Below are 12,649 nucleotides of genomic sequence, written 5' to 3' on the forward strand. Positions count from 1 at the left end.
CCAGAGCATGGCTAGACCATGTATGTGCCTGATGTGACCAGGCCTCTCCCTCATCACTCTCATTCATGCCTTCTTCTCCCAATAGGTTATGCGGATCAAAGGCTCAAGTCCCTTTTGATCCATGAGGGAAGGTGGCAATGAGGAAAGGAGAGGAGGGTGATTGGGGAGGGGGGGGCGAGTGATGTGTGTCCCCATGCTGCCACTGTCTGCACCCCCACCTCCACCCGCACAGCTCAGAGCTATGCTTTCCTGGTTAGTCCCTTGTCGCCCATCATGTGGGGGTCTAGGGATGACAGAGATGGGGAAACCCGCCGTCTCAGGATGGCTCCAGTTAGTGTGCACGTTTGCCCACACTCAGAGGAGGGAAGGAAAGGGAGGTCCTAGAAGCCCCCTGGGCCTGGCATGGCCCAAGCCCCGTCCCCTCTGCCCTCTGGCTGCCCTGAGCTCTAAAGGGCTTCCTTGGTCCCCAGTCTTCTGCTTGCTGAGGCAGGGAGGACCCCTCTGTGACCTGTCCCCTTTGCCCCCATCTCTCTGCTGCTGCCCTCCTTGGGGTGTCTCAGATTCTCAGACTTGGGTTTCAAGTGGTACAATAGTTACATTCTCCAGCTCTGATTGCTGCAGGCCCGGCCTCTGGCTCCCCTTGAGATTGAGTTTCCCGTGCCCTGGACACTCTGGAATCACAGAGGGGGTGGAGGAGAGGGGGGAGGAGTGCTGCCCTGGGGATCAGCTCCTGAGTTCATTCAGGTGCCTTCAGAGGACTGCACCCCCAGAGTACAGCACAACCCAAGCTGCTTCTTGAAACCTCAGGCAGGTCTGGGGAGGGTCAGAAGAAGGGCAGGTATGCCTCAAGGCTGTCTCCCCCAGCCTCCAAAGGCCAATGGCCTGGGCAGAGTTGAGGGGGCCTCTCTCTGGCCTGGTGCTTATCTTTGAACCTGCTTCACACGGTAGGATCACAGCTCTGTACGTCTCGTCTTACACCACACCTGTGAGACATCTCTAAGTGTGTGCACGACTCTATCACCCCCCACCCCCAGTGTATGCATGTGGGGTGTGATATAGTGGGCCCAGGTCTGCAAGCCCCCTCAGCCCTGGAGGAACTCACTCAATATGTGATGTGCTTGGCGGGGTGGGGGCAACTGGACAGAAGTTAACACTTAGCTCCTTTCAGAGAGAAAGTTTGCTTCGGCTGGGAGCCAAGGCAGAACCTTCCTTGCAGAGAGCAGGAATTCTTCCCTCACCTGGTGGGAGCCATAAATATCTCTGAGTCTGGAGCTGGAAATATATATATTAAAAACTCACCGTCGATCAGGGTCTGTGTGCAACGTGGGCTCCTCCTGCTACTGCGGCTCCCCCACCAGAGCTCCAGGGAAGGGCAAAACCCTCTGGAAATGTGCACATGCACACACGCGTGCAAACAGGCGGAATCTGGAGAGGAAAGGGGGCCTGAGAGAGGGAGGGTGAAGGAAGAGGAAGGACAGGGGCTCAGAGCCAAGACAGCAAAATAAGACCAGAAATGGTTTCCGGAGGGAAAGGCAAAGAGCTGAATAGAGGAGGTGAGAAGCTTCAAGGGCTAAGGTGGAGCTGAATGGCCAGTCTAGGGCGGGGTGTCTTTGTGGCTGTTCCAGGGAATATGGAGGGACTTGGCTGACCTGGCTCAAGTGTGGGTGCTGAATGAGGCCTTCAGTCCACAAGCCATTGATGGATGACATGTTTGCTGATGAGTGGGGAGCAGCCCCACTTATCATTTGCTCCTGAGCAAATGTCCCCTAGACCAAATTCGGATTTATCACCTGCCCCTGCATAGTCCTTCCTTCCAGAAGCCTCCACAGTGGTGGGGACCCTTGGCCCCACTGGCAGGCAAAGGTCTTGCCTCAGTGGTGTGCACATGAGTAGCCTGAGTCCTGAGAGAAGGCTGGTCATCAGAGTGTGTGCGTGTGTGACAAGAGCCAGTGTAAATGCTCCCCCCTCCCAACCCCCAGCCCCAGCTGAGAACAAGCTGTGCACCATGGGCTCCAAAATTCTCTTTATTTCCCAAAAATCTGGCCCTGGGCATCCCCTGGGGCTGTGTGGTAGGGGGCTTAGAGCAGGGAAGGTGCTGTCTGCTCCTTAGCACCAGGATGGAGGAAAACTTTGAGTTGTCTATGAGGAGAGGAAGCTCTGTCCCTGACCCCCTGGTCCACACCCCTATTCCTCCAGGCAGTGATGGCAGCTACAGTCTTGGAAAAGAGGTGCAGGCAGGGGTGACCCTGAAATAGGGTCGAACATATAGGGTTCCCACTGTTCTTGGGTTTAGGCCAGCAAGGCTGTCAGGGGCCATGGCCGTTGAAGGCTGGGGAGTCAGAGCAACTGTGGACATGGGCCGGACAGGAGAGGATAAAGACGGACCCGGGCACTTGCCCTTGTGCCAGGCAACATCAACCATCCCTGCCCCTCCACTGGCCCACAGTTCACCAGCTGGCCCATTGTCCCCTGTGAGAAAGCAGACACTGGAGGGGGTCCCATGTGGCAGGAGCTCACTCATGCACACCCACCCCACAGGACTGCCAAGAGAGAGCTACCCTGCGCTGGGTCAGGGCAAGGAGAAGAGGGGGTGGCTGAGAGAGGAGCCCTCAGGTCTCCTCCTGTGCTGTTGGCAGGGGGCAGTGTGTGGGGCCTGCAAACAGGAGATAAAGAGTTCAGGCAGAGGGTTTTCTCTCACTAACTGTGGATTTGTGTGTTTGTTCAGCTGGTGGCTCTGATAAGCCCCATTCTACCAGATAAAAGCCGAGAAAGCCATGAGGCGGGGCCTCAGAAGGGGCTTTCCTCCTATCTGTCCCGAAGCCAGTTGGGGGGGGGGGCCTATCCTCTCCCCCCAGGGAGCCCCAAGTCACTGAGGTGTCAGCTCCTGATCCCTGTGGGGCTGTCCAGAGCAGGCTCTGACCTCAGGGCACTGTTTCTCAAAGAGCCCATCCAGCTGGCTCCTGCTTCTGTCTCCTAGCCCCTCTTGGGAGCCCGTCCACCGGAGCTAAGCAGCCTGTCTGAACCCTGAAGGTGCCCACTGGGATCTTTCCAGACCCCTTCCCCCTCTGTCCAATGTGTGCCCCCAGCTAACTGGGTGGGCAAGTGTCTGCCCCCATCATGTCCCTTATTGTCCTGAGGACCTTATTACCTCATTGGGGCATGAGTCTACTTAGGTGAACTAGCTGAGGTCCTGGGCCCTGGGACGGTGCCCTGGGACAGCCCATGGGCAGAGCTCAGAATTTTGGGCAGCAGCTGCCTCTGGGTTCAGATCTCCAGAGTCTCTGCCTTTTGTCCTGGAGCTGAGCTGAGCATGCTGGGGGCTAGTAGTGGTGGCATTGTGGGGAAGCCGGCCGGGACCGCCAGCCATAAGATGGCTGCCAAGGGCTAAAATGGCTGCCAGCAGCACCCGGAGCAGCCACTGAAGGCGCGTGGCAGCAGACCTCGCCCTCTCCGATCCTTGTTCCCCCTTGCTCCTTTACATTGAGCTAATAGTAAAAACAGCAATAACGTTTCGGGGCAGTGTCCTGGTCTGGAAGGATTTCCTGTTGAGCTCTCCTGGAGCCCCATTTGTCTCTGCCTCAGTCGCTGGCCCATCTCCATCTCTTTGTCGGGTTCTTTCTCTCCTTTCTCTCCCTGCACTTGATGTGCGCATGTGCGCGACTTTCTCTTTCCACCTGGCCATTTGCAGTGTCTGGGGCCACTCCCATGGATGGAGTCCAGGGCCTCCTCAGTGTCCCCCACTCCAGTAACCCAGTCCTGAAGGGCCGGTGGGATTGAGTTGGTCCTGGTTGAGTGGGATCAGTAGGAGGGAATTCCTGGCGGCAGAGCTTGGTCCTGCTGCTGTGCCCCTCCTGAGTGACAAATCCGGGGGAGAGGGCAATCCTGAGAGACAGCAGGCTCAGGGCCTGGGACCAAGTAGGCCCTGGGGTGGGCTGCCACTGCCTCTGCCACTGCCCTTGTCTGTTCCCTCCTGGACCAGGTGGGGGTTGAACCAGACTCACAGGGCCAGGGCTGGGCAGAGGTGAGGGAGCAGCAAGGAAACCCATACCCATACGTTGCTGAGGCACAGAGGGCTGCTCCCCCAGGAATGCGGGAGGCCGACCTGGGGACTGTCTCCGGAGTCAATAGTTCCACCATGGGAGTGAGCACAGAGGGAGGTGTGGAAGGGCACACTGCTAACTGGAGGGTTGAGGGGCCCCATTAACACTTTCCTTACAAACTTCCATTTTCTTGATTGGTGACAAGATTGATTATTATTTTTTGGAATTAAAAAAAATTGAGCATGGTGTAAGATGGGGGAAACGGGGCCGTCTGCTGTCCTGGGGCACCCTGTCCTTTCCCACCAGCCACAGGGAGGCAGGCAACCAGGAACTTGGCCATGCTCCTGAGACTTGGCAGAGACTGCTCCCACGGGCTGTTCGACGTGCCCGCCCCAGTGCCTGGCCTGCTTCTGTCCTTCCCAAAGACCACAGGTTCCCCTTCCCAATCTCTCAGGCCTCTGTTGCCCTTTAGGAACCTCCTTGCTGGTCATTCCCCATGTGAGTAGCTGGTTTGTGAGGTCAGTGGGGCAGACTCGCTGGCCAGCAGGCTGACCTTGGGATGGTGGGTGAGACCCAGGAGGCAGGCTTACTTCGAAGAGTCAGGCAAAACCCTGGCCAGTACTAGGGCACAGTTTTCCAATGCTACCCTCATGTTGTCCTCCTGTGAGCAGCTGATTCTTTACCAAAAAAGCTGCCCTGGCCCCCCTCCGCCGCCCTCTTGCCAGCTGTCATGCCCAGGCAGGCATTCTGGCGGTCCCCGTGGTGCCCCTGGCACACAAAGCTTTGAGGACCTGGGGGGTGGGGGCAGGGGGCTTTCCCAAGCTCAGCAAAATATTCACACACACACTCCACCCTGCCCCCAGCCCTCTGTGAGCTCCCATCGCACAATGGGCCCTTGTCTCGGGGCTCCCTCTGAGCAGCTGTGGCACTGGGGCCTGAGACAGCCCAGACAGGCTGGCACAGAGCGGGCGACAGCGTCAGGACAAATCCCCCCTCCCCGCCCCTGCTTCATGTTGCCAGGCACTCCCTGCAAGCATAAAGGTGAGATGGGGGTAGTGTGCAGACAGGAGTGGCTCTAATTAACAAAGTGTGGGAAGGCAGGGGCTGCTCCTCTGGGAGCTTGAACTGATGAAAGATGGGGACCCCTGAGTCTATCCCAGCTGTGCACAGAGCAGACCATTGGCTTCTCTCCTGGGTACCCTCTTTGCCCTTGCACTCAGCCAGTGCTGCTCACCTGTGGGTGACTTTGCCCCCAGGACGCATTGGTGGTGTTTGGAAACAATTTTGGTTGTCACAACTGAGGTATTCCTTGCATCTAGTGGGTGGAGGCTAGAAATGTTGCCACACACCCTACAGTGGCCAGGACAGACACACCACACTGCCCCTTTCCCACCCCTCACCACACACGCATAGAGAACACTCCTGCTGATGTCAGTAGGGGTTTCTCCCTCACTGCTGATCTTTTGGAGGGGACCTCCTGGTTGCTTCCTGAGAGAAGGGGATGCTGAAGATATTTGTATGGCTGGACAGGCAACTGTTTGACTGGTGTTTGTAGGACACTTTGGTCTTGACCCATTACCTCCTTTATGTCTCCTGCAGAATCCGGACAATCAGATAGTTCAAACCAGCAAGGAGATGCGGACATCAAACCACTGCCCAACGGTCAGTGCCTCCTCCAGCCTGCAAGTCCTCCCATGTCAGCATGGTCCTTCCTGGTCTTCCCTGCCCCCTGCATCCTCCTCTGTCCTCCTGCGCCTCACTGACCTACCCCCAACCCCTAGTTCTTCCTGTTCATGCAGCTGGCCCTACACTGAACTTGGGTTTCAGTCCCAAGAGGAGGAGCTCACCTGGAGCATACCATCCCCTTCCATATAGACTTGAGAGCTGAGACAGGGGGCTTGGGAGGAAATGAGTCAGAAAGGGGAGATCTCTGTGGGGACACAGTAGGCAGCCCCACCTGGCCATGCCTCCACTCTTGATCTTTTCCCTCCTCAGGGCACTTAAGTTTCCAGGACTGTTTTGTGACTTCCGGAGTCTGGAATGTGACGGAGCTGGTGAGAGTATCACAGAGTAAGTGAGTCTTCCCTTGGGGCCAGGGCTGAGCCAGCAGGGAGGGGTGTGGGAAGGTGGACTGGGACCCACTGCTGATGGGGTCTTGGTGGGGAAGGGGCAAGCAGGGTTTCCTGGGATACCCTCTGCCCCATTGGCACTGGGCTAGGTAGAGTGGAGACTTCCAGAGAGCCCCACCTTCATTCTCTACTGTTCTGGAGAGACTAAGTTGCAACCAAGTGCTCTTCCCTGATGAACCCAGCCAGAGGTTTCCTCAGCAGTCTCACAGTGAACTCACCCTGGGGCTTGGAGGAGCTGCTCATGGCAACAAAACAGGCTCCAGTAGGCCCCTGGCACCTTCCACACCTCATCACCCTCTTGTTTCTTCCTAGCACCTGTTGCAACAGCATCAGGGCCTAACTTCTCACTGGCAGACCTGGAGAGTCCCAGCTACTACAACATAAACCAGGTGACCTTGGGGCGGCGGTCCATCACCTCCCCTCCTTCCACCAGGTAAGCCCAACACCCTGCCTCCCCTTGCCACCCAGGCTATCTCAGGTGACTGCTGGAAGCTGCTCTACCACTGCCTAGGTGCTTCAGAAAGTTACCCCTTATTGAGGGCACTCACTCCAAAGCCATCTGACCCCTCTCATCTCCTTGCCCCCTGCCCCCCAAGCTTCCTGCTTTGTGCTGTAAAGGGCACAAAACCCAGGACACAAATCCCAGCAAGGCATGGCTCTGCCTGGAAGGTGCTAGCACTGGAGCTCCAAGAAGGCCTGTTCTCGGGGATATGACATTTGAGCCCAGACGTATAGGGGGTGTGGTCATAGGGTGGACTCTCCATGGAATGAGAGCAGCCTGTATCCCAGCTGAGGCTGGACTGGCAGGATCACACCCAGAGGACTGCAGAAGCCAGAGTAAGGCATTTGGATTGCATTCTGGAGCAGTTTAAGCAGTTTAAACTCCCCCAGTTTAAGCACTGGGGGAGTTTAAGCAGGAAATGCTGGGGAGGTATGTTCCAGAAAGCTCTCTCAATGACAGCATTGAGAGGACTGATTGGACAGTGGATTGGGTTGAAGGAGACCTGAGTGGGAAGGGGGAGTGGCAAAGAGATGAGGAAGCTGAGAGATGTTGGGGAGGTAGACAGAGCAGGCCCTGTTCTGGGCCAGTCGTGCAGGGGAGGATGGAAACCTGCCTTTTTTTTTTTTTTTAAAGTGGGCATGTTGTTTCATTGTGAGGTTTTTGCCTTTCATTTTGACTTGTTAAAGTATCGCGTTAACATGTAATATTTTAATATAAAATAACACTATCTTGATGGCTGTGTTTTTAGGAACCCCCTAGCATTTTTGTCTCTGGTGAGTGTTTTACTTGTCCTGCCCTGGGGGCTAATGGATAGCAGAAGGTTGAGTAGGAGAAGCAGTTGAGGGCTTTGCCCACTTATTTGACTTGGGCAGTGTGGTGGAACTTATCACCCCCACACTGGGGCCTGAGGAGGGGGTATGGGCACTCTGGGCCCAAGAGACTCTAGAGCTGGTTCAGGGTGTCTCAGAAGTCCTGCTGTCAGTATGCCTGCTCTCCACATGGAGGGCCCTGGTGCAGTTCCTTGTGGTTACTTACTGCAGTTCCTGGTGCAGCAAGTATCATTACTTCGGCCCATTCTTGGCCCCCCCCTGATCTGGATCCTCCTTTCCCAGCACCACCAAGCGCCCCAAGTCCATCGATGACAGCGAGATGGAGAGCCCTGTTGACGACGTCTTCTATCCTGGGACAGGCCGCTCTCCAGCAGCTGGCAGCAGCCAGTCCAGTGGATGGCCCAATGATGTGGATGCAGGTATGGGCAGTGGGCCGACCAGAGCAAGGACATCGTAGAGACTCTTCCTTCCCCAGTTTACCTGGCAAAGTCCCACTGTCCCCCTGCTATTTACCTGTGCACTATCCTGGCCCCCTGACCTTCCAAAGGTGGGCAGAGCTGGCCAAAGTAGGGGTGGAGGCAAGGATGGGTTGTCACTGAGTGGGCCTCCGAGACTTCAAATAGGGCAGCAGGGAAGTACAGGTCCTGCACTGAGCCTCTACTGTCCTCCAGTGGGACCAGGGCCTCCACTCCAGAGCCTCCTTCTCTTCGTATTTCTCTAGAGAGGTTGTGCCAACCTTGCGGTCTTCATGGTTTGAAGCAATTTCTCAGTCTGGGCACTGTTAGCATCATTACCTGTGGTGGGGCCCGCCTGCTCACTGTGGGTGTGGCACAATATCCCTGACCTCCACTTATCAGATATCAATAGCAAACCCACTACATCTGGTATGACGACCAAAAATGTCTCCAGATATTGTTGGACATTTCCCTGAGGGACAGACTTTTCCCAGCTTGAGAATGTATAGTCTGAAGGGCCCAGCCTCACCGAGAGGAGCAGAGCCTAAGGAAGATCAACAGTTGCTCTGGGGCCAGGCAGTGCACAGGTCTAGGCTCTAGGCAGCTGCTCGGTTCTCATCTCCTCTGGCCATCCCCTTCCTGGTCAACCCACCCACCTTCACCTCCTATGCCTTGACAGGCATCATAAGCAAGTCTGGGGAGTCCATACAGAGTAGAGCAGGAGCCTGTGCATGCACATGCATACATGTGTGCATGCCTGTGTGTGCACATGTGTGTGCATGCCGGTGTGTATGCTTGCACATGTATATGAGGAGGCTGGCTGAGGAAACTTCTGTCTGACACTCTGGTGGTGCAGCCTGTGTGTGTCCTTGAGGTGTGAGACTAGGAAGTGGAGACCCTCACATGTGGGGTGTGCACAAGTGAGGTTGCTCTGGTTAGGGCAGGAAAGTGAGGGTCTGACCTAATGGGGCTTTGCCTGGTGTTTTTCAGATGTGCTCCTACTGGAAGGGCCAAGTGGATGGGCAGAGGCTGGGGCTGGGGGAGAAGCAGAAGGAGGGGGTGGTTCTGCTTTCCTGCTGCCCCTGATGCAGGCTCCCTGGGAGGAGGAGAGGGACTGTCAGTAAGGCTTACCTCCGTGGGGGAGCACTCAGTATGACTTTGGATGCCCCTCACAAGCTCTCATGAGGGCAGGGATAAGGAAACCCTGAGAGGCAGAGAAGGGAGGGGTTGAAAAGGCCCTAAAGACTCCCCAGCCAGCACCTTCATTCGTGACTATTTCCAAAACCTCCCAGGCCTTGGGAGCAGCCTCTGCAACTGGCTTCTGGGGTGTGGACTCTCAGGCCCCCTGCCCAGGCCTGACGCCCTCCTCTCCCTGGCTTCCACTCTCCTCTCTACCATGTGTGCTCTTGAATCCACCATTTCTGATGCCATGCATGGTCCCCATCCTCCTGCAGCACCCCCAGATCCTCTGCTTTCCCTTCTTTTTCTCTCTACCCCACCCCTGTGTTGTTTCCCTGTGCTGAGACAAATCACCAATTAAGCAGCCCAGCTGCAGGATGGGGAACAGCTGGGGAGGCGCTGTGCGGCTACGGGACAGCTGTGCACAGCTGGTGAGAGCACTACCCCCCCTCACTGTGCCAGCTATCAGGTGGCACACAGCTGCTGCCAGATAACACCTCCATTGGCGGCTGGGAGCTCGCCCTTCCCCCGCTCTTCTCTTTGTGGTTAAGAGGGCTTTTATTTCTCTGTTCTGTAGCCCCCCTCCCCACACCCAAGTGGACTCAATTCGTCCCTTCGAGATCCCCTCACTCCACCGTACCCCTCCCAGCCTGGCACAGCCTTGCAGGTCAGCCCAGGACAGGAGAGCCAGGGACTCTGCTTTGCCATAACATCATGTCAACATCTTGCCCACCGGGCACAGAGATGCCCGTGACTAGTAACATAATGCTGCTAACACAGAGCACACACTGGGTGACCTCTGTACCCCTGTCTCCTGTAGAGTGCCACTCTGTCTCTGACCCCAGGAGCAGAGGAAAGCCCTAAATCCACCCATCCTGTTGCAGCGACGGAGTCCTAGCCTCTCTGTCCACCCAGGCCTTTGGGTGGACCCTTCCACTGTCTTGTCAGGTTGCATCTCCCCTGCCGTCCGGACTGAGCACCATGCCGAAGCAAATGTCTCAGCCAGTCCCTCCTGGCTCCTATTGCTCTGAAGCTGGCTCCTGGGATGACTCCTATATACCTTCCTCACCCCTGCTCCCACCCCCATCCCACCACATCCCACCCTCATTATCTGCTTGTCAGGAGCCAAATGCTCTCCCTGCTCACTGCCTGCCCGCTGCACACCACCCTGTTTCCTCTCCCAGCCTGAAAACAGAGCTGGAATGGGGCCAGGGGGGCTGAGGGGCACCTGGAGGGGCTGAGGAGAGAAGGAGCGAGCTGCTGGCTTCCCGCCTTCCCCTACCCCCTCCCTGGCCCGGCTAAACCTGCCCTATGTTGCTGATTCCTCCCCCCAGGCCCGGCTTCTCTAAAGAAGTCAGGAAAGCTGGACTTCTGCAGCGCCCTCTCCTCTCAGGGCAGCTCCCCGCGCATGGCTTTCACTCACCACCCACTGCCTGTGCTTGCTGGAGTCAGACCAGGTGAGCTATGAGGGGTCTGGTGGGGAGGGGAGGTGGCAGAACACCAAAGGGCAGCTGGCAGGTGATGGGGCCAGGCCCGCCCTGATGGCAGCCAAGCTCTCCGGGCATTGGCATATTAGAGGGTGGGCGTGGGAGTGGGCCCTTTCTCTGCGACAGCAACCTCCTCGCCTTGCTCCTGGCACCGTCCCCACTGCTTCTCATTCCATGTGTGCGTGTGTGTGTGTGTTTGCTTGTGTGTGCACATGTGTGCTATGTGTGCATGTGTGTGGGAGGCACAGGCCTGGCCTGATGCCTCCTCCAACTTGTCCTCTGGCTGTAGAAGCTTTAAGGCCCCCTCCTGCCCAGTTCTTCCTCCTCCAGCAGTGGTGGAAAAACAGACTTCTTCCTCTGTACTCTCCAGTGCTCCCCCCACCCCAAGCTATTCTCCTAGCTCTGGGCCCAACCTAGGGTTCTGGTTTCCCCGACATGGACCCATGTTGGTGTGGAACACAGACTGATGAGAGTGCCCGTAGGTGCTCAGGCTCCCTCCTCTGGGCCGCCTGGCCCTTCTGGACATGAAGGACTACAGCAGTCTCCTGGCTCTCTAGGGAAAGGACCACCCTGCCGCCTTAAGGGATGCTGTCCTGCTCTCTTTTGGGGAGGGTGCTTGGGGCATGACATTCCTGAGGAAATGGAATCACTCAGGAAGCTGAGGCCTCAGGCTCCCCTCCCTCCCTCACTTCTTCCCCTCTCAGCACCCATCTGGCAGAGAGAAACCTGGCCTCTTTTTTGATACTGCCCTTATCCACCAGCCTGCCATCTCCTGGGTCCTTCTGTGGGACTCTGAGAAGAGCAAGGTTTATCCTCCCAGCTTCCTCCCGGGGCCTCCTGGCTGGGAGCCCAGAAGCAGCCTGCACTGGGGCAGGGTGTGGTGGCCGCAAGGTGGGGGTGGGGAGCCCAGGCCCAGTTCCACTCCGCTTTTATGAACTCCAGAGAGAAGCCAAGTTTCCTCAGCCCCATAATGAAACTGAGAGCAAGAGCGAGCTGATTGGAAACAGACGGGAGGGAGAAGACTGGGCTGGGAAAGAGCTGGGGCCCGTGCGAGGTAGGAGTTCCATCTGCAAGAAAGTATGCAAAGGCAGTGAGGCTGGGCACACAAGAATGTCGCCTGGCAGCAACGTCCAAGTGCATACTGGCTTGCATGCAGGAGTCATGTGTGCATTTTGGGGTGTCCTACGCAGGTGCGGTGGTCTCTTCCAGACTCCTGGGAGGTCGTGCTTCCTATCCAAGCTGTAACAGGGTGGGGGTGAACCAGGCACTTGCCTTGAGGTGCAAAGTATCAGGGGGTGGCAAAAACCTCAGTTATTCAGATAAATAATGTTTCAATGCAATATTTTAAAAAAATCAAAACTATTTGACAAAACATATGAGCAAATGATATTTTAAACAAAAGACAGGACCTTGCCTTGCTCACTTCACCCTGATTTCAGTGCTGGTTCCAATCAGATTTTATTCACAAGGACAAGTAACTAGCCTGAGGGCCCTTGTTGGCCAGTTTAATTTTTTTTAAATATTGCATTAAATTATTTATCTTAATTACTGAGTGTCGTGACACCAGGGGCCGGTGCCTCACCTGCTACCACCTGCTCCCTTCACCCTTGGATGCTCAGTGCCTTGACCAGAAGCTTGCTGCCTCTTAGGCCCTGACCTGCCCCTCCTTTCTGCCCCTTGTATGTAGGGAGTCCCCGGGCCACAGCGTCGGCACTGCACTTCCCCTCCACGTCCATCATCCAGCAGTCGAGCCCGTATTTCACACACCCGACCATCCGCTACCACCACCACCATGGGCAAGACTCGCTTAAGGAATTCGTGCAGTTTGTGTGCTCCGATGGCTCGGGCCAGGCCACTGGACAGGTGAGTCCAGAGGGCCCAGAAGCCCTGCTACAGCTCATCTCTGTGTTGGTCTGTCTGTCCTGAAGCTCACAGGGAGAGGGCCTGAGAGCCAGGAGCCTAACTAGGGCTGGAGCAGCAGAGAGCTGGTTGTGCCGAATACCTCCATCTTTGGGGTCTGGGGGTGG

General features: G+C 56.5%; 1 protein-coding gene across 6 annotated transcripts in view; it reads left to right on the top strand.

The window, feature by feature from the left end:
* The window catches only part of NFIX (nuclear factor I X), a 90,557-nt gene that overhangs the window by 64,094 nt on the left and 13,814 nt on the right, over positions 1–12,649 (top strand). For 4 of the 6 annotated variants that reach the window (XM_037505940.2, XM_037505943.2, XM_037505941.2 and 1 more), the window contains exons 3-8: positions 5,640–5,702; positions 6,036–6,110; positions 6,482–6,602; positions 7,784–7,920; positions 10,470–10,592; positions 12,310–12,485. In XM_037505940.2, coding sequence (XP_037361837.1) covers positions 5,640–5,702; positions 6,036–6,110; positions 6,482–6,602; positions 7,784–7,920; positions 10,470–10,592; positions 12,310–12,485 — 695 coding nt within the window. The remainder of the gene's footprint in view (positions 1–5,639; positions 5,703–6,035; positions 6,111–6,481; positions 6,603–7,783; positions 7,921–10,469; positions 10,593–12,309; positions 12,486–12,649) is intronic. The other 2 variants (XM_037505942.2, XM_037505946.2) reach the window with 1 other exon arrangement.

This window comes from Talpa occidentalis, unplaced genomic scaffold, assembly GCF_014898055.3.
Source record: "Talpa occidentalis isolate TD23 unplaced genomic scaffold, MPIMG_talOcc4v2.1 talOcc4.12, whole genome shotgun sequence".
Lineage (NCBI taxonomy): Eukaryota > Metazoa > Chordata > Mammalia > Eulipotyphla > Talpidae > Talpa > Talpa occidentalis.